At 52.2% G+C, this 14,539-nt stretch overlaps 6 protein-coding genes across 6 annotated transcripts; 2 read left to right on the forward strand and 4 right to left on the reverse strand.

Annotated features, from left to right (window-relative positions):
• Positions 1 to 493: 493 nt before the first annotated feature.
• Positions 494 to 1,704, forward strand: CCOS01_00142 (metallo-beta-lactamase superfamily protein; the record flags this gene model as incomplete). The annotated part of the gene is made up of 2 exons (XM_060448339.1): positions 494 to 855; positions 930 to 1,704. The coding sequence occupies 2 exons, from the start codon at positions 494 to 496 to the stop codon at positions 1,702 to 1,704; spliced, it is 1,137 nt and encodes a 378-aa protein (XP_060319777.1).
• Positions 1,705 to 2,852: 1,148 nt separating this feature from the next.
• On the forward strand, positions 2,853 to 4,687 carry CCOS01_00143 (uncharacterized protein; the record flags this gene model as incomplete). Its single annotated transcript, XM_060448340.1, has 4 exons — positions 2,853 to 3,691; positions 3,746 to 3,979; positions 4,030 to 4,252; positions 4,361 to 4,687. 4 exons carry the CDS (start codon positions 2,853 to 2,855, stop codon positions 4,685 to 4,687), a joined length of 1,623 nt encoding a protein of 540 aa, XP_060319778.1.
• A 373-nt stretch (positions 4,688 to 5,060) lies between these two features.
• CCOS01_00144 (uncharacterized protein) lies at positions 5,061 to 5,306 on the reverse strand (the record flags this gene model as incomplete). The annotated part of the gene is made up of 1 exon (XM_060448341.1): positions 5,061 to 5,306. The coding sequence occupies one exon, from the start codon at positions 5,304 to 5,306 to the stop codon at positions 5,061 to 5,063; it is 246 nt and encodes an 81-aa protein (XP_060319779.1).
• Positions 5,307 to 6,433: 1,127 nt separating this feature from the next.
• Positions 6,434 to 6,712, reverse strand: CCOS01_00145 (uncharacterized protein; the record flags this gene model as incomplete). Its single annotated transcript, XM_060448342.1, has 1 exon — positions 6,434 to 6,712. The coding sequence occupies one exon, from the start codon at positions 6,710 to 6,712 to the stop codon at positions 6,434 to 6,436; it is 279 nt and encodes a 92-aa protein (XP_060319780.1).
• A 1,094-nt stretch (positions 6,713 to 7,806) lies between these two features.
• On the reverse strand, positions 7,807 to 9,034 carry CCOS01_00146 (PAP2 superfamily protein; the record flags this gene model as incomplete). The annotated part of the gene is made up of 2 exons (XM_060448343.1): positions 7,807 to 8,772; positions 8,828 to 9,034. 2 exons carry the CDS (start codon positions 9,032 to 9,034, stop codon positions 7,807 to 7,809), a joined length of 1,173 nt encoding a protein of 390 aa, XP_060319781.1.
• Positions 9,035 to 12,368: 3,334 nt separating this feature from the next.
• On the reverse strand, positions 12,369 to 14,058 carry CCOS01_00147 (signal recognition particle protein SRP54; the record flags this gene model as incomplete). The annotated part of the gene is made up of 2 exons (XM_060448344.1): positions 12,369 to 13,877; positions 13,981 to 14,058. 2 exons carry the CDS (start codon positions 14,056 to 14,058, stop codon positions 12,369 to 12,371), a joined length of 1,587 nt encoding a protein of 528 aa, XP_060319782.1.
• Between the last annotated feature and the right edge of the window lie 481 nt (positions 14,059 to 14,539).

Here is a 14,539-nt window from a genome sequence, read left to right on the forward strand (position 1 = left end):
TGGCCCGGGCAGTCATGGGGGAGCTCCGATTGTTTTTATGGACGTTTGGCGTCATTTGCCTTTCTCGAATCCGATTGACGGGATCGACGCCACGGATACGGATGACCCTTTTGGGGCTCGAATTGCGGATGCCATGTTAAGCCGCGGATGATCCGCGGATCCGCCGTCTTGGTCAGCCCGCATGTTTCCGTGGCTATGGTTCATGTAACTGTGCTATGGTCCGAGTTCGTCCGCCTAGTTCGGATTAATCATCGCCGGCACTTGCTGTTGACTGCATGTCGTTCGGCCCGGGGAGCAAGCTATGCCTGACTAGGGCTGACAAAGAGCAATACAACCGCTATGGCGCGCGTCCGCGCTTCTTGGCTTGCTTGGGCCTGAACCTTTGAGGTGAGATTGGTGAGACTCATATAAAAGTTCCATATGCCCGGTACGATGTTGTTTTTATCACACCTACCTGCTTGAGTCTTTGAACTAACAACAACTATCCGCAACCATGTCTGCAACTTCTGTCTTGAATATCCCTCCTTCAAAGTCGACGGTCTCTGTTTCCATCATCGACACAACCCTCAATGGCGACCTTCCCACGGCACCCTTCATGGGCCCTACCATGAACGGCTTCGAGAGGTGGTACGGCGTAGGCTACGCATTTCTGGTGACGCACCAGGACTCTGCTGGAAAGATTAGACGCGTAGTGTTCGATCTCGGTCTGCCGAAAGACTGGGACAATGACTTTTCTCCAGCTGTATTGGAGATGGGGAAGAACTTGGATGGCACGATGGTTGCCCAAAAATACGTTTCCGAAATTTTGACCGAGGGCGGTCTTGACTTGAGGGAGATTGAGGCGCTCTTCTGGAGGTACGTAAGCCATGTTTGCTTTTTTGTGCGCGACAAAAGAAACTTGAGAATGTGATGGCTGATATTGCCCATAGTCACGCACACCCAGATCACATTGGCCGCCCGTCACTCTTCCCCTCCACGGCATCGCTGATCGTCGGCCCAGGGGTGAAGGAGGCGTATTTCCCTGGCTACCCAACCATCCCAGACGCACCCGTCCTCGCTCGCGAGTTCGAGGGCCGCGAAGTGCGTGAACTAGACTTTGCTTCCACTCAGATTGAAATCGGGGGACTCAAGGCGCTGGATTACTTCAACGATGGGAGTTTCTACCTCCTCTCGGCGCCGGGCCACGCTATTGGGCACATCAACGCCCTGGCTCGTACTACGGAAGATAGCTTCATGTACTTTGCAGGCGACTCCTTCCACCACAGCTCCGTCCTGAGACCGCACGGCGGCGCGACGCTACCAGAGGAAATCCAGCTGCCGGGCCACAGTTGCTGTTCCGGACGGGCGTTTCACGCAGTCCACCCCGTGGCTGGTAACTATGCCGCCCTGGGGCCCTACAGAAAGGTCCTAGGGGAGGCGGGGAGCGACGCGAATGGGATCCCGTTCCATGCGCTGCCTGAGGGTGGGATATTTATGGATTTGGAGGCTTCGAGGGAGACGGTGCGTGCTATTCAGAGGTTTGATGCGAGTCCGGATGTGTTTGTTGTGGCGTCGCATGATAGTAGTTTGGTTGGCGTTGTGGAGGTTTTCCCGGCGGATGGGAGTGAGTGGAGGGCGAAGGGGTGGAAGGAGGGTGGGAAGTGGGTATTTCTGAAGGATTTTGAGAAGGCGGTTGAGATGGCTAACTCTAACGAGAAGTTGTGAGGGTGATGATCATGGTATGTTTTAGTAGCTTTGTATTTGTAGACCTTCTCCTCCTTGATCCTATGTCTACTTCCATGTTGTCTGTGTTGCAGCGTATGCTGAACCTGATACCTAAGCCTCATTGTAATTATATTTTAGGTGTTCTCTTATTTTGACGTATGCTGCCTCGATCACATTTATACCAGCAACATTGAAGATTCTTTGCCAACCAAATACTTCTGGTTTTTGATAGTCGATACAGAGCCCCCATTCTCACTTGACGCGCCCATTGGTCTAACACGTAAAGGAACATGCTAACGCCGGCTACGATAATTGAGGACGGTGCCAGCACCCAATCGGGGATGTTGTTGCACTGGATGTCCAGCTCATAAACGCCGTCGATCGTGCCAGAGGGGCTAGCGCAAGCCTCGACGCGGTCATCGAAGAATTGTTTGAAGGCAATTCGACCGAAACACAAAGTCGGCGTAGTTGGTGTGGCAGAATTTGGCCGTGGCTACTGAGGCCGGTACCGGTAGAAGAGTAAGAGTTGATGGTTTCACTAAAGTGAGAAGAGGACATGTGAGTTGGAATGTGACCCTATTGACTGCGCGGGACTTGCAACTATTCCTGCTGCGTCGATTAGACGGCGAGCAATATGTTTAGTAAAACACTAAGAGACCAAAGCTCTATTCTTAGTCGATCTTGAATTCGTTGTATAGCATAACTAACATGAAGAGACATAGTTGTGAACAATCCAAATCTCGGACTTATGACAACACCTGTTGACATTGCAAAAAAGGTGGTGTAAAAGAAATTGATTCAATCATACAAAGCTTTATCAAATGTTCTTTTCCGCGATTAATCCCGCCTGATTACGTATGTGGACCTTTGAGCCAATTAGACGACGGTCCCCGGTCTTGTTTGCGCCCTTTGACTTGTCGGTGCTAACCCTTAAGGGGCGGCGTCTCACTTGACTTATCAGCAAAAGAACTTTGGTAGCAGGGTCGCCAGGGCTCTTGACTCACTCAGCATCTTTGAGACTTTGTACATGTACTTGGCTCTCATCTAAATTCCGTCGAGTCTGCTCAACTTGAGCTCGTTCACACAACTGAGGTGTTGCGGAGGTATTGAACTTCAACTACCAATCAACATCGACCTCTACAGCAAACATGGCAACGCAAACCGCAACGGAGTTGCAGACATTCGAGCCTGCTCCGTCAACACCAGTCACCTTACTACGAAAAAGCCATGACGCGTTACCAGACTTCCAACAAGCCCCCAGCGGGCTAATGACCACCGAATCAGAAGAGGAAGCAGCAACGAACGCCCCCGTCCTGCTCTCCAAAACCCGAGCCGGCATCGTCATCGCCCAAGTCTGCGGTCAGCTCTTCTTCAGCAGCTTCTGCAACGGCATCATCGTCGTCGCCCTACCCGCCATGCAGCACAACATAGGCCTGGACGAAGGTCTCCTCGTCTGGCCTAGCTCCAGTTACTTCCTCACGGCCGGATCGTGTCTCCTGCTCGCCGGCTCCGTCGCCGACGTCGTCGGGAACAAGCGGGTGAACCTGACGGGCTCGTTCTTCAGCGCCATATTCGCCATGGCGTGCGGTCTGGCGCAGACGGGTGGCCAGATCATTGCGTTTCGGGCTCTTCAGGGTGTGGCATATGCTGTCATTACGCCTTCGTCCATCTCCATCATCTCGACCAACATGGAGGAGGGGCGGCCGCGCAATATGGGATTCGCATGCATGGGCTTTTCCCAGCCACTGGGGTTCTTGTTTGGGCTGGTTCTGGGTGGTGTGTTTACTGATAATATTGGATGGCGACCGGCTTTCTACCTGGCTGCGGCTGCAAGTGCGGCTTTGTTCTTGGTTGCCATCTGGGCATTGCCGCGCGACCTTCAGACAAGAAACGACCAATCTATCTGGAAGCGACTTGCCAAGGATATTGATACCGTGGGAGTAGTCCTGGTCAGTACCGGCCTAGCGACCTTGTCATATGTGTTGGCGTAAGTACCTGGTCTATGCACAGCTCAGTGAACGAAATGGTTAACCTGGCACAGATCATTGTCAGCCGACATCAACAATATCCGCAAGCCATCTAGCATTGCGCTTCTGGCAATAGCCGGCTGCTCTATCCCTTCATTTGTCGGGTGGATGCATCATCGGGTGAAGAACAATAAGACAGCTTTGATTCCCAACTCGCTTTGGGGCAGCTATGTGTTCACCAGTTGTTGCGTCATGGTACTTCTTACCAACGCTCTCACCAACTGTATGGAGCTTTACAGCAGTTTGTTGTAAGTCATAATGGCACTGTTTGGCGGACTTCTTCAGTAACGTAAACCAGCTTCCAGCAGGTCCAGGGCTTGTCAGCAACGGTGGCATCAGTCCAGGTCGTTCCATCTCTCGCCGCTGGTGCACTTACAAGCATCGCAACCGGTATCTTTGTCCACCGCATGCCCGTCTTATGGATGCTATTGATCTCATCGGCAATGAGCACAGTTGCGCCGCTTCTCATGGCCCTCATTCGCACTAACCAACTGTATTGGGAGAACGCCTTCTTCGCACAGGTAAGCAAAGAGAACGCCCGTAACCTAGACTATTTTCAGGCAACACCCATAACCTACGACTTTCATCCGTTCAGTCTACTTTTCGGCAACTAAGATATCCCCATGTAGATCCTCACCCCGATCAGCTGCGACATTCTCTTCACAGTCGGCCTCCTCATTGTCTCCGACGTTTTCCCCAAACGCATGCAGGCCCTCAGCGGCGCCGTCTTCAACACGTGCGCTCAGCTCGGCACAGCCCTCGGACTCAGCGTGGCGCAGGTCATTGCCTCGTCTGCGACTAGTGCCTCTTCGTACGCTGATAAGTCGTCACCTGATGCCCTCATGGTAGGTTACAGGGTTGCCTTCTGGGCCATGTTTGGCTGGATGATGTTTGTCTGTCTCGTTTGTGTGTTTGGAATGCGCCGGATAGGTGTTATTGGTGTGAAGCGGGACTAGACTCATCCAGTCTATCACAACCTGCACGGTTCAGCCACCTTAAGGGGCACATATAAGGAAGTTTCAAAGCATGGCTGGCGTCTTTAGACCTTGCGGATAAGACAAAAAAGTGTATTGGAATTACGCAACGATAGGCAGATCAGATGCATGATACTGGAAATACAGATGACGCATGTAGAAGTAAGATTATTCTCAAGCAAAGCATGGAGCCCTTTGCGTTCCGATCTGAATCGATTCCAAAAGTCCAAGCAATACTAGAGAGTTGACTCGGTAGAAACATGTTAATCTTCTGACCTAACACTCTATCTGCAGACATAACCCCTTCCAGAGTAACTCGAACATCTGTCGCCACACTGCAATTTCAGTTGAGGCCTTAGTAGTAACGACGACTGGCCTCACTATCCCGGCTAGTCTCACTGCTCTGCTGACTTCCCCCGCCGCTCACATTGACAACAACAAGCGGTTGCGACCTTTGCCGCTCCTGCTCGCGTTCTCTTTCACGCTCGGCTTCGCGGTCAGCTTCTCGCTGTTCATGGTAGGCATCTTGGCTGCATCCATAGACGCAGTAGGTCTGAGAGTCCTTGATCTCGCGGTTGCAACCGGGGCAGCCTTTCGTCATGGTTGCGGTTTGGTGTTGTAGGCAGGATTGAAAGGTTGAATTTTGGATTTCAGTAAGCGGGTAAGCAAGACTTTTGGCAAGTTCAAGTCGAGCTCGTTGATCTGGGCTTGAAGATGGGAATTTGACTTTTTGAGGAGAGGAGGCAAGTTTAGTTTGACGACTTGGACGGGACTTGTTGTGGATTATATACCCTCAACTTCAAGCTGGATACGATTAATTACATTTTCTTCATCCACATGATTCCTGGTATGTATGACAAAGGAGCACAGAGACAAATGTACCAACCACCACACAGGTCCAGGTACAACTTCAAGTGCACACGCGGCCTCCTAGCCTGATCTTTCAATCAGGCTATGCGCTGTTCATTGATAGTCAGTCTGCTTCACCACTGACAAGATGGCGTGAGGCCAAGGAGGGATCGACGTTCATCTCTCGGGTATTACGTGCACCCGAACCTCTAGACTCATTCATGTCGGGCGCTGGAAAGAAAAAGAGGTTCGGGTATGAATGATATATCCGATGCCCGGGATTTTCATGTTCTGACGGCTCTGAGCTCACATGGCAAGACAAGGCTAGACGATAGGGTAGGTGGGTGGGTGTTGCTGCTTACGGTAGGCTCTGGCAGTGCGATTGCCACAAAGTCACTAGAGAGGGGTAGTTAAGGTGGTGGAGGATCCGCAGAGGACTGGATGCGGTGTCCTTTTGTAATAAGCCTATGAGGCGTGGCATCGAGAAGGAGGTGTCGGGACTACGTTATAGAGTCTGCTTACTCTCGACACGTCACAAAATACGACAGGGTACTATTGAAGTAGAAAAAGGACCACGTGTGATTGAAGGCCTTGGCGAATTCTAACATTTTACATACGCCCTCTACATGTTAACACTTTGAGATTCAAATGATGCGAGTACGTATCTTAGACAGATAATGTTGCCGATTTGACACGAACATAAGGGCAAAGTTGGTTCAGCTTTCAAGACAATTAGGTTACGTGTTTCTATCGATTTCCCCTTTGAGCGAGCGCGAGGAAGATCAAATTGAGAATCTTCAATTTCAACATGTCAAACGGCAGGTTCGTTTCGTTCGCGAACCAGGATCTCCATCATTGTGCGAAATTGACAATCAGATCCTAATAATAATGACGAGATCTATGGTGTCCATGATGCCCATAACCATACCCGTGTCCCCGATTATACCCTCCTCCTCCTCCACCACCGCCGGAACCGAAGTAAACAAACACAGGCGGCACCCTACTCCGTTCCCTCTCCCGCATCCTTTCCATCTGGCGCTGGCGTTCGCGCTCCCGCCGACGTTTGTTCTCATAGTAGGCGACCTGGCTGCATCCGTAGACGCAATAGGTCTGGTAGTCTTTGATCTGGCGGTTGCATCCCGGGCATCCTTTCGTCATGTTGGCGAAGCGAGGGTATGTTGGTGTCTGAGATTTTGGAGTTGGATGTGTGTTTGGTTTGAGGGATTCTGGTGGTGAGATAGTTGACTTGATAAATAAGCTTTCACTCTGAGCGATATTGTTTTGAGCGTAATTCACTATTTGTGATTACTAGAAGAGTTTCGGGGGCATCGACCTTCGCATTTGGGCGGAAGTCTCCCGGTCTTTATGCCCCCAAGACCCGACCCTTCGACGCAAATGCCAACAGCATATCCCTCACGCAGGATCTTTAGACCCGACCATGTGCCATCGATCCGCATGTCAAGCCTGGAACGAAATTCGAAGCGTCCTGCCGTGAATACTTCCCCTTCTTGTTCTGGCCAGGATGCGTACGTCACAAGCTAATACAGCCAGGACACATGCTGGGTACACTGCGGCTGATAGGAGCCGAATGTACGAGGAATCTATGCAAGCTGACCGTCTCAGACGACCCCTCGTGTAACACCGCATGCAAAGACTCAAGATATTAGTAGGCATTTTGAGGTCGTAGTGGTGTCTCGGACGAGGCTGTAGGATTCACGGAGTGTTGAATAACCGCGCGGGCTCTTATGTGATTCTGACCAATGTGGCACGGTACAGCTAACTGCCAACGTGCGACGTTCTGTCAAGAAAAAGGTGAACAGCAGCTGAATAATTACCCAAAGATGACGGATGTATGAACCTTACTAAATGGTAACGTTACCGTGAAACAAGTGGCTTGACTCGATGGGTGAAGACTTGTCCAAGTACATCCACAGACGGATGTGATCACAGGAGAATATTGTTCGCAAGATATTTATTCTCTTGACAACACAGGGTCACCAAGCACTATTGTTACACCAACTTAAGACAAATGTAGATCAAGTATTAAAACTTCCATTAGGTGTAAACACCGGATAAAGACTAATGTACAAGCTTGTGCTGTAGGGTATTGTAGTTTCTTCAGCGAGGCCGTTAATCATAACTCTCAGACTCCAAGACTCCAGCTGAGCATCTGCGGAGATGATAGTCTCCGATTCTGTATTTCATGGTGTCAAAACCATTTGCCATCTAGGCATGCATTACTCAAGATGGGATTAAACCATCGCATCGGGGTGGCGAGACCCAGAGCCGACGGGCTTGCGGGATCCAACGGGCTCGCCATAGTCGTTCACACCGGCGCCAGTGGAAGCACTGTGGCCGTGGCCGTGGTGCTTCTCGCGGTGCAGGATACCACCGCCGCCACGCTTGCCCCAGCCGGCCTTGCGAGTGAAGACAGCATCGTACAACTCAGCCTCGGCACCATAGTTGAGGGCCTGGCCGCGGTTCAGGGGGATATGGTTGAATCGGAAGTCCCAAATGGCAGCGTAGGTCATGCGGTAGGAGGAGAAGGCGAAAGTGATACCGATGGCGGCACCGGCGAAGATGTCGTACCAGTTGTGGAACTCGTCAATTGTGAGGGCGCCACCGATGAGGACGGCACCGAGGATGGGGATGTAGGTGATGATCAGCTTCCACATGGCAGGGTGGTAGTCGGAGAAGACCTTGAACTTGGCGTTAAGGTACAAGTAGAGGTATCCGAAGCCGGCGAAGGCAGCAGTGGTGTGTCCACTGGGGAAACTCTCAAGAGAATCGTTGATCTCCTTCATGTCACCGGTGCAAACCTCCTTGGTGACGTACAAGCTCTGGAATCCAGCGGCGCTGTAGCCAGTACGGGCGATGCCACCCTGGCTGCTAGTGACACGGGACAGGTCGGGCTGGCAAGCCTCAAGGAAGTGAGGGCGCAGACCGCCGATCAGGAACTTGATGAAGACCTGGAAGACGGCGGCGCAGATGAGGGAGTAGAGGAGGCCGATGACGGCGTTGTTGACATCCCAGAAAGAGCGGATGCGGATTTGCATGAGAAGGATGATGCAGATGGGGATGACGGAGGCCAGGAAGGCAGCAAGCCAAATGGGGACGACTTCGTTGCGCATGGGGTAAGCGAATTGGGGGTAGACAACTTCACCATCGGCGAAGGTGACGGCGAAGGAACGGTTCGGGGCGGGAGGTGCCATGTAAATCTGAACATTGTTAGCGATGCTTGGAAATGCGATGTTGAGACGTCATGTAACTTACTCCGAGACCGATGGCGCCCATGCAGATCATGGTGATAATGTCGATGAGGGTGCCCTTGAGCCATTGCCCGAAGCTGGGACGGGTAGACATGGAGTAAGGCTCAGCGCCACGACGCTTGCTAGAGACGCCGTTATGGTGACCGTTGGCATGGCCGGTAGCAGCAGCGCCAGCGGGTGCCGCCTCGCGACGTTTTCCAAAGATGCCCATGGTGATGTTTTTTTGATGATGTTGGTGTCGTTATTTTTGGGTGTTGTGCAGTGTCGTATTAGAGGTCTTGCCAAGCTTTGGTGAAGAGGATGCCAAGACGGGATGGCTGTGCTTGACTGCTTGTGCCTCGCCGGGAGCTGCAAGAAGTGTCTTGGCGAGCTGTGATGGATGGGAGAGGGTGGCTTGACTGTGAGGGATGAAGGGAGAAGAGAGGGCAGAGGAAGGGGAGGGAGGTCGACTTTAAGCTTAAGGAATAAGGTCCGGGGTCTACAGTCTGTGGCAGGCAAGAACGATGTTGAGGTGACTACCGCTGGTGTCTTCCTTCCTCTGAGTGTTCGTGGTTAGGTACCTTGGTACCTCGCGAGTTTGGCTTGACGTCATGTTTGTTTAATCCCAAAATGGGACGAAAAACTTGGGAAGGCGCACACTGTTGGGGGAGATGTGGGATGTGGGATCGAGGGCAAGCGCGACGCACGGCGCACGACGCACGACGGAGCCATACGCAGCCATATGTCATTCCAGCCGCGGCTTCATTTCAGGCTTTTGCTAGGGGCATTTGTTACGGTACCTCACTTCTTGAACCACAGAACCAGTCGAGACCCCAAGACATGGGGTGTTCTCTGTGTGTACCTTTGGACTGTAGCACGACGGACATTGGTTCACTTTCAGCTTCGGGACCTTTTGGGAGGGGGGATATTTCAAGCCAGGGCCGTTCCTGTTACGCACTAAAACCCCGGATTGTGGCTAGTGACTAAACTGGCCCAAAAAAGTGACTTGATTGTCTTAGACATTTTGGACGCTGAATGTATGTATCCGTACCGTATCCATACGAAATGCTAGCAGAAATGATACGAAAAGAGAGAGCAAAAAAAAAAGTCAAGCCACGCGCCAGGTACTCAGCGAAAGTAACGTACTGCGTATAGAAAAAAAAAAAAACACCAACGACGTCATGCCGCCTCGGACGCGTGGGCGGTGGGCACATCTACACATCCTTGGCAACGACCGGGTCTGTTCCCGCACTCCACAGAGTGAGCGAGCTTCTCGATCCCTGTCAACCGGCACCTCAGATCCGACTTCTCCAATCAGAATCCCGGACGACATGAGATTGGAAAAGGTCTGGACTTCCATAGGACGGCGATGATGCGCTACTCTCTGCCAAAGGGCAAAGGCGTCAAGCCACGCCATACGAGATGAGGCGTAATAGTAGGTACTCCGTATCTGTTTTTCTTCCTCTCTTGCGTCTGATTCACAGTGGAGAGGAGAGCATAGCCATCAAGATGTACATGTACTCAGACAAAAGTCTACGAGTGGCATAGGTCAACCTATTTCCAAGGACGTCTGTCTGCACCTGAACTACGGCTGACTGCATTGGGCTTGACAGGGTAACGGGGCGCCAAACGTCCAGAGACATCTCCCGCAAAAGCGTCGCCGATCCCTTCAGCATGTCCTGCAACCTCCGTATCAGGCTTTACAGGCATCCTTTTGGTCTGTTGGCTCGGCGGGCCTATCAAGACATACATGTATCCACTGTCCAAACCAGACATGTCATCCTCAGCTCCGCTGTGACGATTCTCGTAGAGGCTTAATCGTTTGTCAGATGAAAACCTCAGAGCCAGGATCTCACGTACTCACGTAGGTACTCAGAATTTGGTTCTGATCCCTGGTGACTGGACTGGGGGAGGGTCGTCCGTAAGGCATCGTGGTACACGGGCATTCCAGGGGTCCCTCTCGAGGGGGACCAAAAGGTCCGGGACGTTTGTATCGACGATGGCCTGTGTTGTTAGCGCCCTCGTGCCACCTAACTACCACTTTGATGTTGCACCACCGACAGGGGAACTTTGATGACCTGAACACATTCTTCTCCGAATGGACACGGCAGAGATTCTTCTTACTGATTTCGCTTTTTTCCGCACTTTGGATTGGCAAATGTGAACCTTGAGGCTCACACTATTGGTTGCTGTTTCATCAATCTCGAAAGGGGTGAACCGGTCACAGTTTAGCTCCAGCTCCGGTAGCTTAAACCAGCTTCATGCATTCATGATTTTAGACATTTTCAGCATTGAAACCTGGGCAACTACACAAAAAAGCAATTCTCGATAGCACGTAACAAGTTACCTTAGCCATTGATTGTCCTTGCTTTCACTGAGATTGATCAATTTGGTCAATTTCTAGAGAGATGCAATCGGACAACGTTCTAGACAACTATAGCGCTTTCGTTTAGACTTCGTTGCATTCTAATTTCCGAAAGATAATCATGGCTTGTTTCAGTTCGGCTGGGACTGACTTTCGCTGTAGGAGTAAATTTCCTTACCCATGGTTGATGGGCTCTACATTGTGCATTGTACGATATTGAACTCAGAAAGTCAAGTTCGCCAAATAGCAAAGAAGGTAACGAGCAAGCTCGGAAACGCACAATTGATACATGGACAGAAATTCCTCACGTCAAAAATCGTGACAGCGGAGCAAATCGACGTCATCCCGCCCCCAAATAAGGCACCCTCCTCCATGTCACGGCACACGAGATCCGACTTTGCCAATCACATCCTCCCTCATCATACCTTAATTGCTTGTCGTTTTCTCTGCCCAGTATTCCCGTTTTGCTACTACACTACTTGCTACCGCATGCGCCACAAATCTCGATTGAAAAGCGAAAAGTCTTGCCATGGCTCGCCTGGCTAATGCGGCACCGCCACACCGCCACAGATTCAAACGCGGCCGGTTCACTGTGACGTTGGTACGCTATGCTGGCCGCGGGTGATGGACCCAAACGCACGTTGATCGATTGACAGAATCCACCGGTCTAAATTCTCCGTCACAGCAGTATCAGGGAGCGCATCGGTGATTGCTGGTGCGTTGGTGGTTGGTTGAGCCAAGTATCTCTCGAGACGCTTGCGGGCTCCACTGTGAAGCAATACATTGCGCGGCTTCGTAAGATCTTCACATCCTTCTTCCCAAAGGTGATTTTCGCTCGTCACCTGCTACTGGAGAGCAAGGCGGGCAGGCCTACCAGCCAGAGATGCAACCATCACGTCAATGAAGGGAAGCCGCTGGCTTTCACTATGGCAGCAGGTTTGGATCAACATGGCAAAAGATTGGGAAGTCTTGTTGTATTTCCACCCTCTTCGTGCTTCTCCTCCCAAAACGCCAAGCCTATGAATAAGAGGGTTCCGAATGTGATCCCGCCCCAGGCGACTCCAATAAATCCATCATGCCTTCATCCATGCCTCCCCACTCGCAGTTGCTTGTCATCATTGACGAAGCATCTTTTTGGTACGGATTACTCTTTTTTTTCTTTGGTTTAGACATCATCATCTCTCCTCCCCACAAGATTACATCAACGACGTCCGCCGCGGCCCCGGCCGGCACCAGGCATTCCGCCGCCCATGCCCGGCATACCACCCATACCACCCATACCCATCTGCTGCATCATGGCCTGCATATCGGGCATGCCACCGCCGCCTCCGCCGCCGAGCATCTTCATGAGGCTGCCCATGTCCGGCATCCCGCCCCCGCCCATACCTCCGGCGCCGCCCATGCTCTGCAAGCGCTTCTGCATGGCCGCCATCTGCTGTGCCTTGTTGCCGCCGCCCATGGCCTGCTGCGCGCGCTGCATGTTCTTCATGTTGCCACCCATCTTCTTGGCCATGCCCGCCATCATCCGCTGCTGCGTCAGCAGGTCCTCCACTTCGCGCACCGAGGTTCCCGACCCGTGAGCGATTCTCGTCATCCGCGTCGGTTGCTCGATAAACATCTTGCCGTCCGAATCAAGCTCCTTCTCCGTCATCGAGTCGCAAATGTAGATCATGCGCTTGAGCTTGGCGCTACCCTCCTCGTCGTCCATGCCCTGCATCATACCGCTCATGCCGGGAATCATGCCCGCCATCTTAGATAATGGTCCCATCTTCATAATATTGGATAGCTGGTCCCGCAGGTCGCGTACCGTAAAGATACCTTCAGTGATGTGTTTTATCGTGTCCTTCTGGTCGAGCTTCAAACTTTGCACGTGCTCCACCAGTCCGGCCATGTCGCCCATGCCAAGCAGCTTCTGTACGAATTGTTGTGGTGCGAAACGCTCAAAGTCGAGCATGTGCTCACCCGTACCGATGAATACGATAGGGGTATGTGTTGCTGCGACGGCGGAAATGGCACCACCACCCGCTGCGTGACCGTCCGTCTTGGTGATGATGATGGCTCCAAAGTCTGCTGATTCCTTGAACGCCTTGGCCTGCGACTCGGCCTGCTGACCGATGGATGCGTCGAGCACCATGATCGTCTCGTCGGGTCGGATTGCCGTCTGGATGTCCACCATCTCCTGGAACAGAGCCTCCTCTTGCCTGTGACGACCTGATGTATCCACGATGATGATCTCGAACTTCTCCTTCTTGAACTTTTCGACACCGTCTCTTGCTACCACCGCCGGGTCCGTCTCTGTCAGGGAACCGTAGTATGGAATCTTCGCCTTGGTCGCGTTCTGCTTCAGCTGGTCAAAAGCACCAGCACGGAAGGTATCAGCGCACACCAGGCAGGCCTTGAAGCCTCTCGCCTGGTAGTGGCGGGCGAGCTTGGTACATGTTGTCGTTTTACCGGCACCCTGCAGACCGACAAACATGATGATGTTGGACTTGCCCTTCTTAGGCTTGAACGGTTCGGCATGAGGATCGACGAGCTTGACGAGCTCATCGAAAACGGACTTTTGAATGAGGCGCTTCTTGTTGACGGCGGGCGGAAGCTCCTTAAAGTTAACGGTACTCTTGATCGATTTTCGCAATTGGCCGACGAGGCGCACGTTGACGTCGGCTTCGAGAAGGGCGGAGCAAATCTCCTTGAGCATGCCATCGAAAGCCTGCGACACGGATACAGATCTTGTTAGCAGCTGCTGTTGCATCTCACGGCGGCATCGTGTGGCGACGGCGACGGATGGTCTGCGGGGTAGGAAATCGGCGCACCTTTTCGTCGAGGTTGGGCTCTCTGGTGAGATTTGTGACGGCCGTGTTGATGCGACGACCGAGATCTTGAAGAACCATGGTGGGCGGTTTGCGGCTACCGAGCCGACTTGGGGTATCTCGAAGGGGGTTCTTTTGGTGATGCTCTCGAGTAACGGGAGGACGACGTGTTGCAAATGGGAATTTGGCTTCAGGGTGGGATGTGGATTGCTGCGCTAGCGGTCCAGTGCCACCACGCCGGAATCCATGGATGTGACTGGTGAAGCGCCCAGTGTGGGGTTGGTGACCTCAACCGCGGGACATCGGATGCACCGTTTCTCCAGACCCCAGGTATCGCGGTATACTGTGCCTAACTATCTGCACTGTAGCGTCTGATACTGTGAAGCTATTCCCAGATATCACAAACTTCGTCAACCTTTGGCCATTTATGACCCCTCTCACTGGAATTTAGGCCCAATATTTCTCAAATTCAATTGAAAAGTCTCTTCGCAGAACACTCGTCGTCAGGGTATCGATGTCAGCCACCCCGTCTAGAGTCCTACAAATTCCACCGTCACAAACT

Source organism: Colletotrichum costaricense (genome assembly GCF_030867565.1).
Source record: "Colletotrichum costaricense strain IMI 309622 chromosome Unknown Scaffold_1.1, whole genome shotgun sequence".
Taxonomy (NCBI): domain Eukaryota; kingdom Fungi; phylum Ascomycota; class Sordariomycetes; order Glomerellales; family Glomerellaceae; genus Colletotrichum; species Colletotrichum costaricense.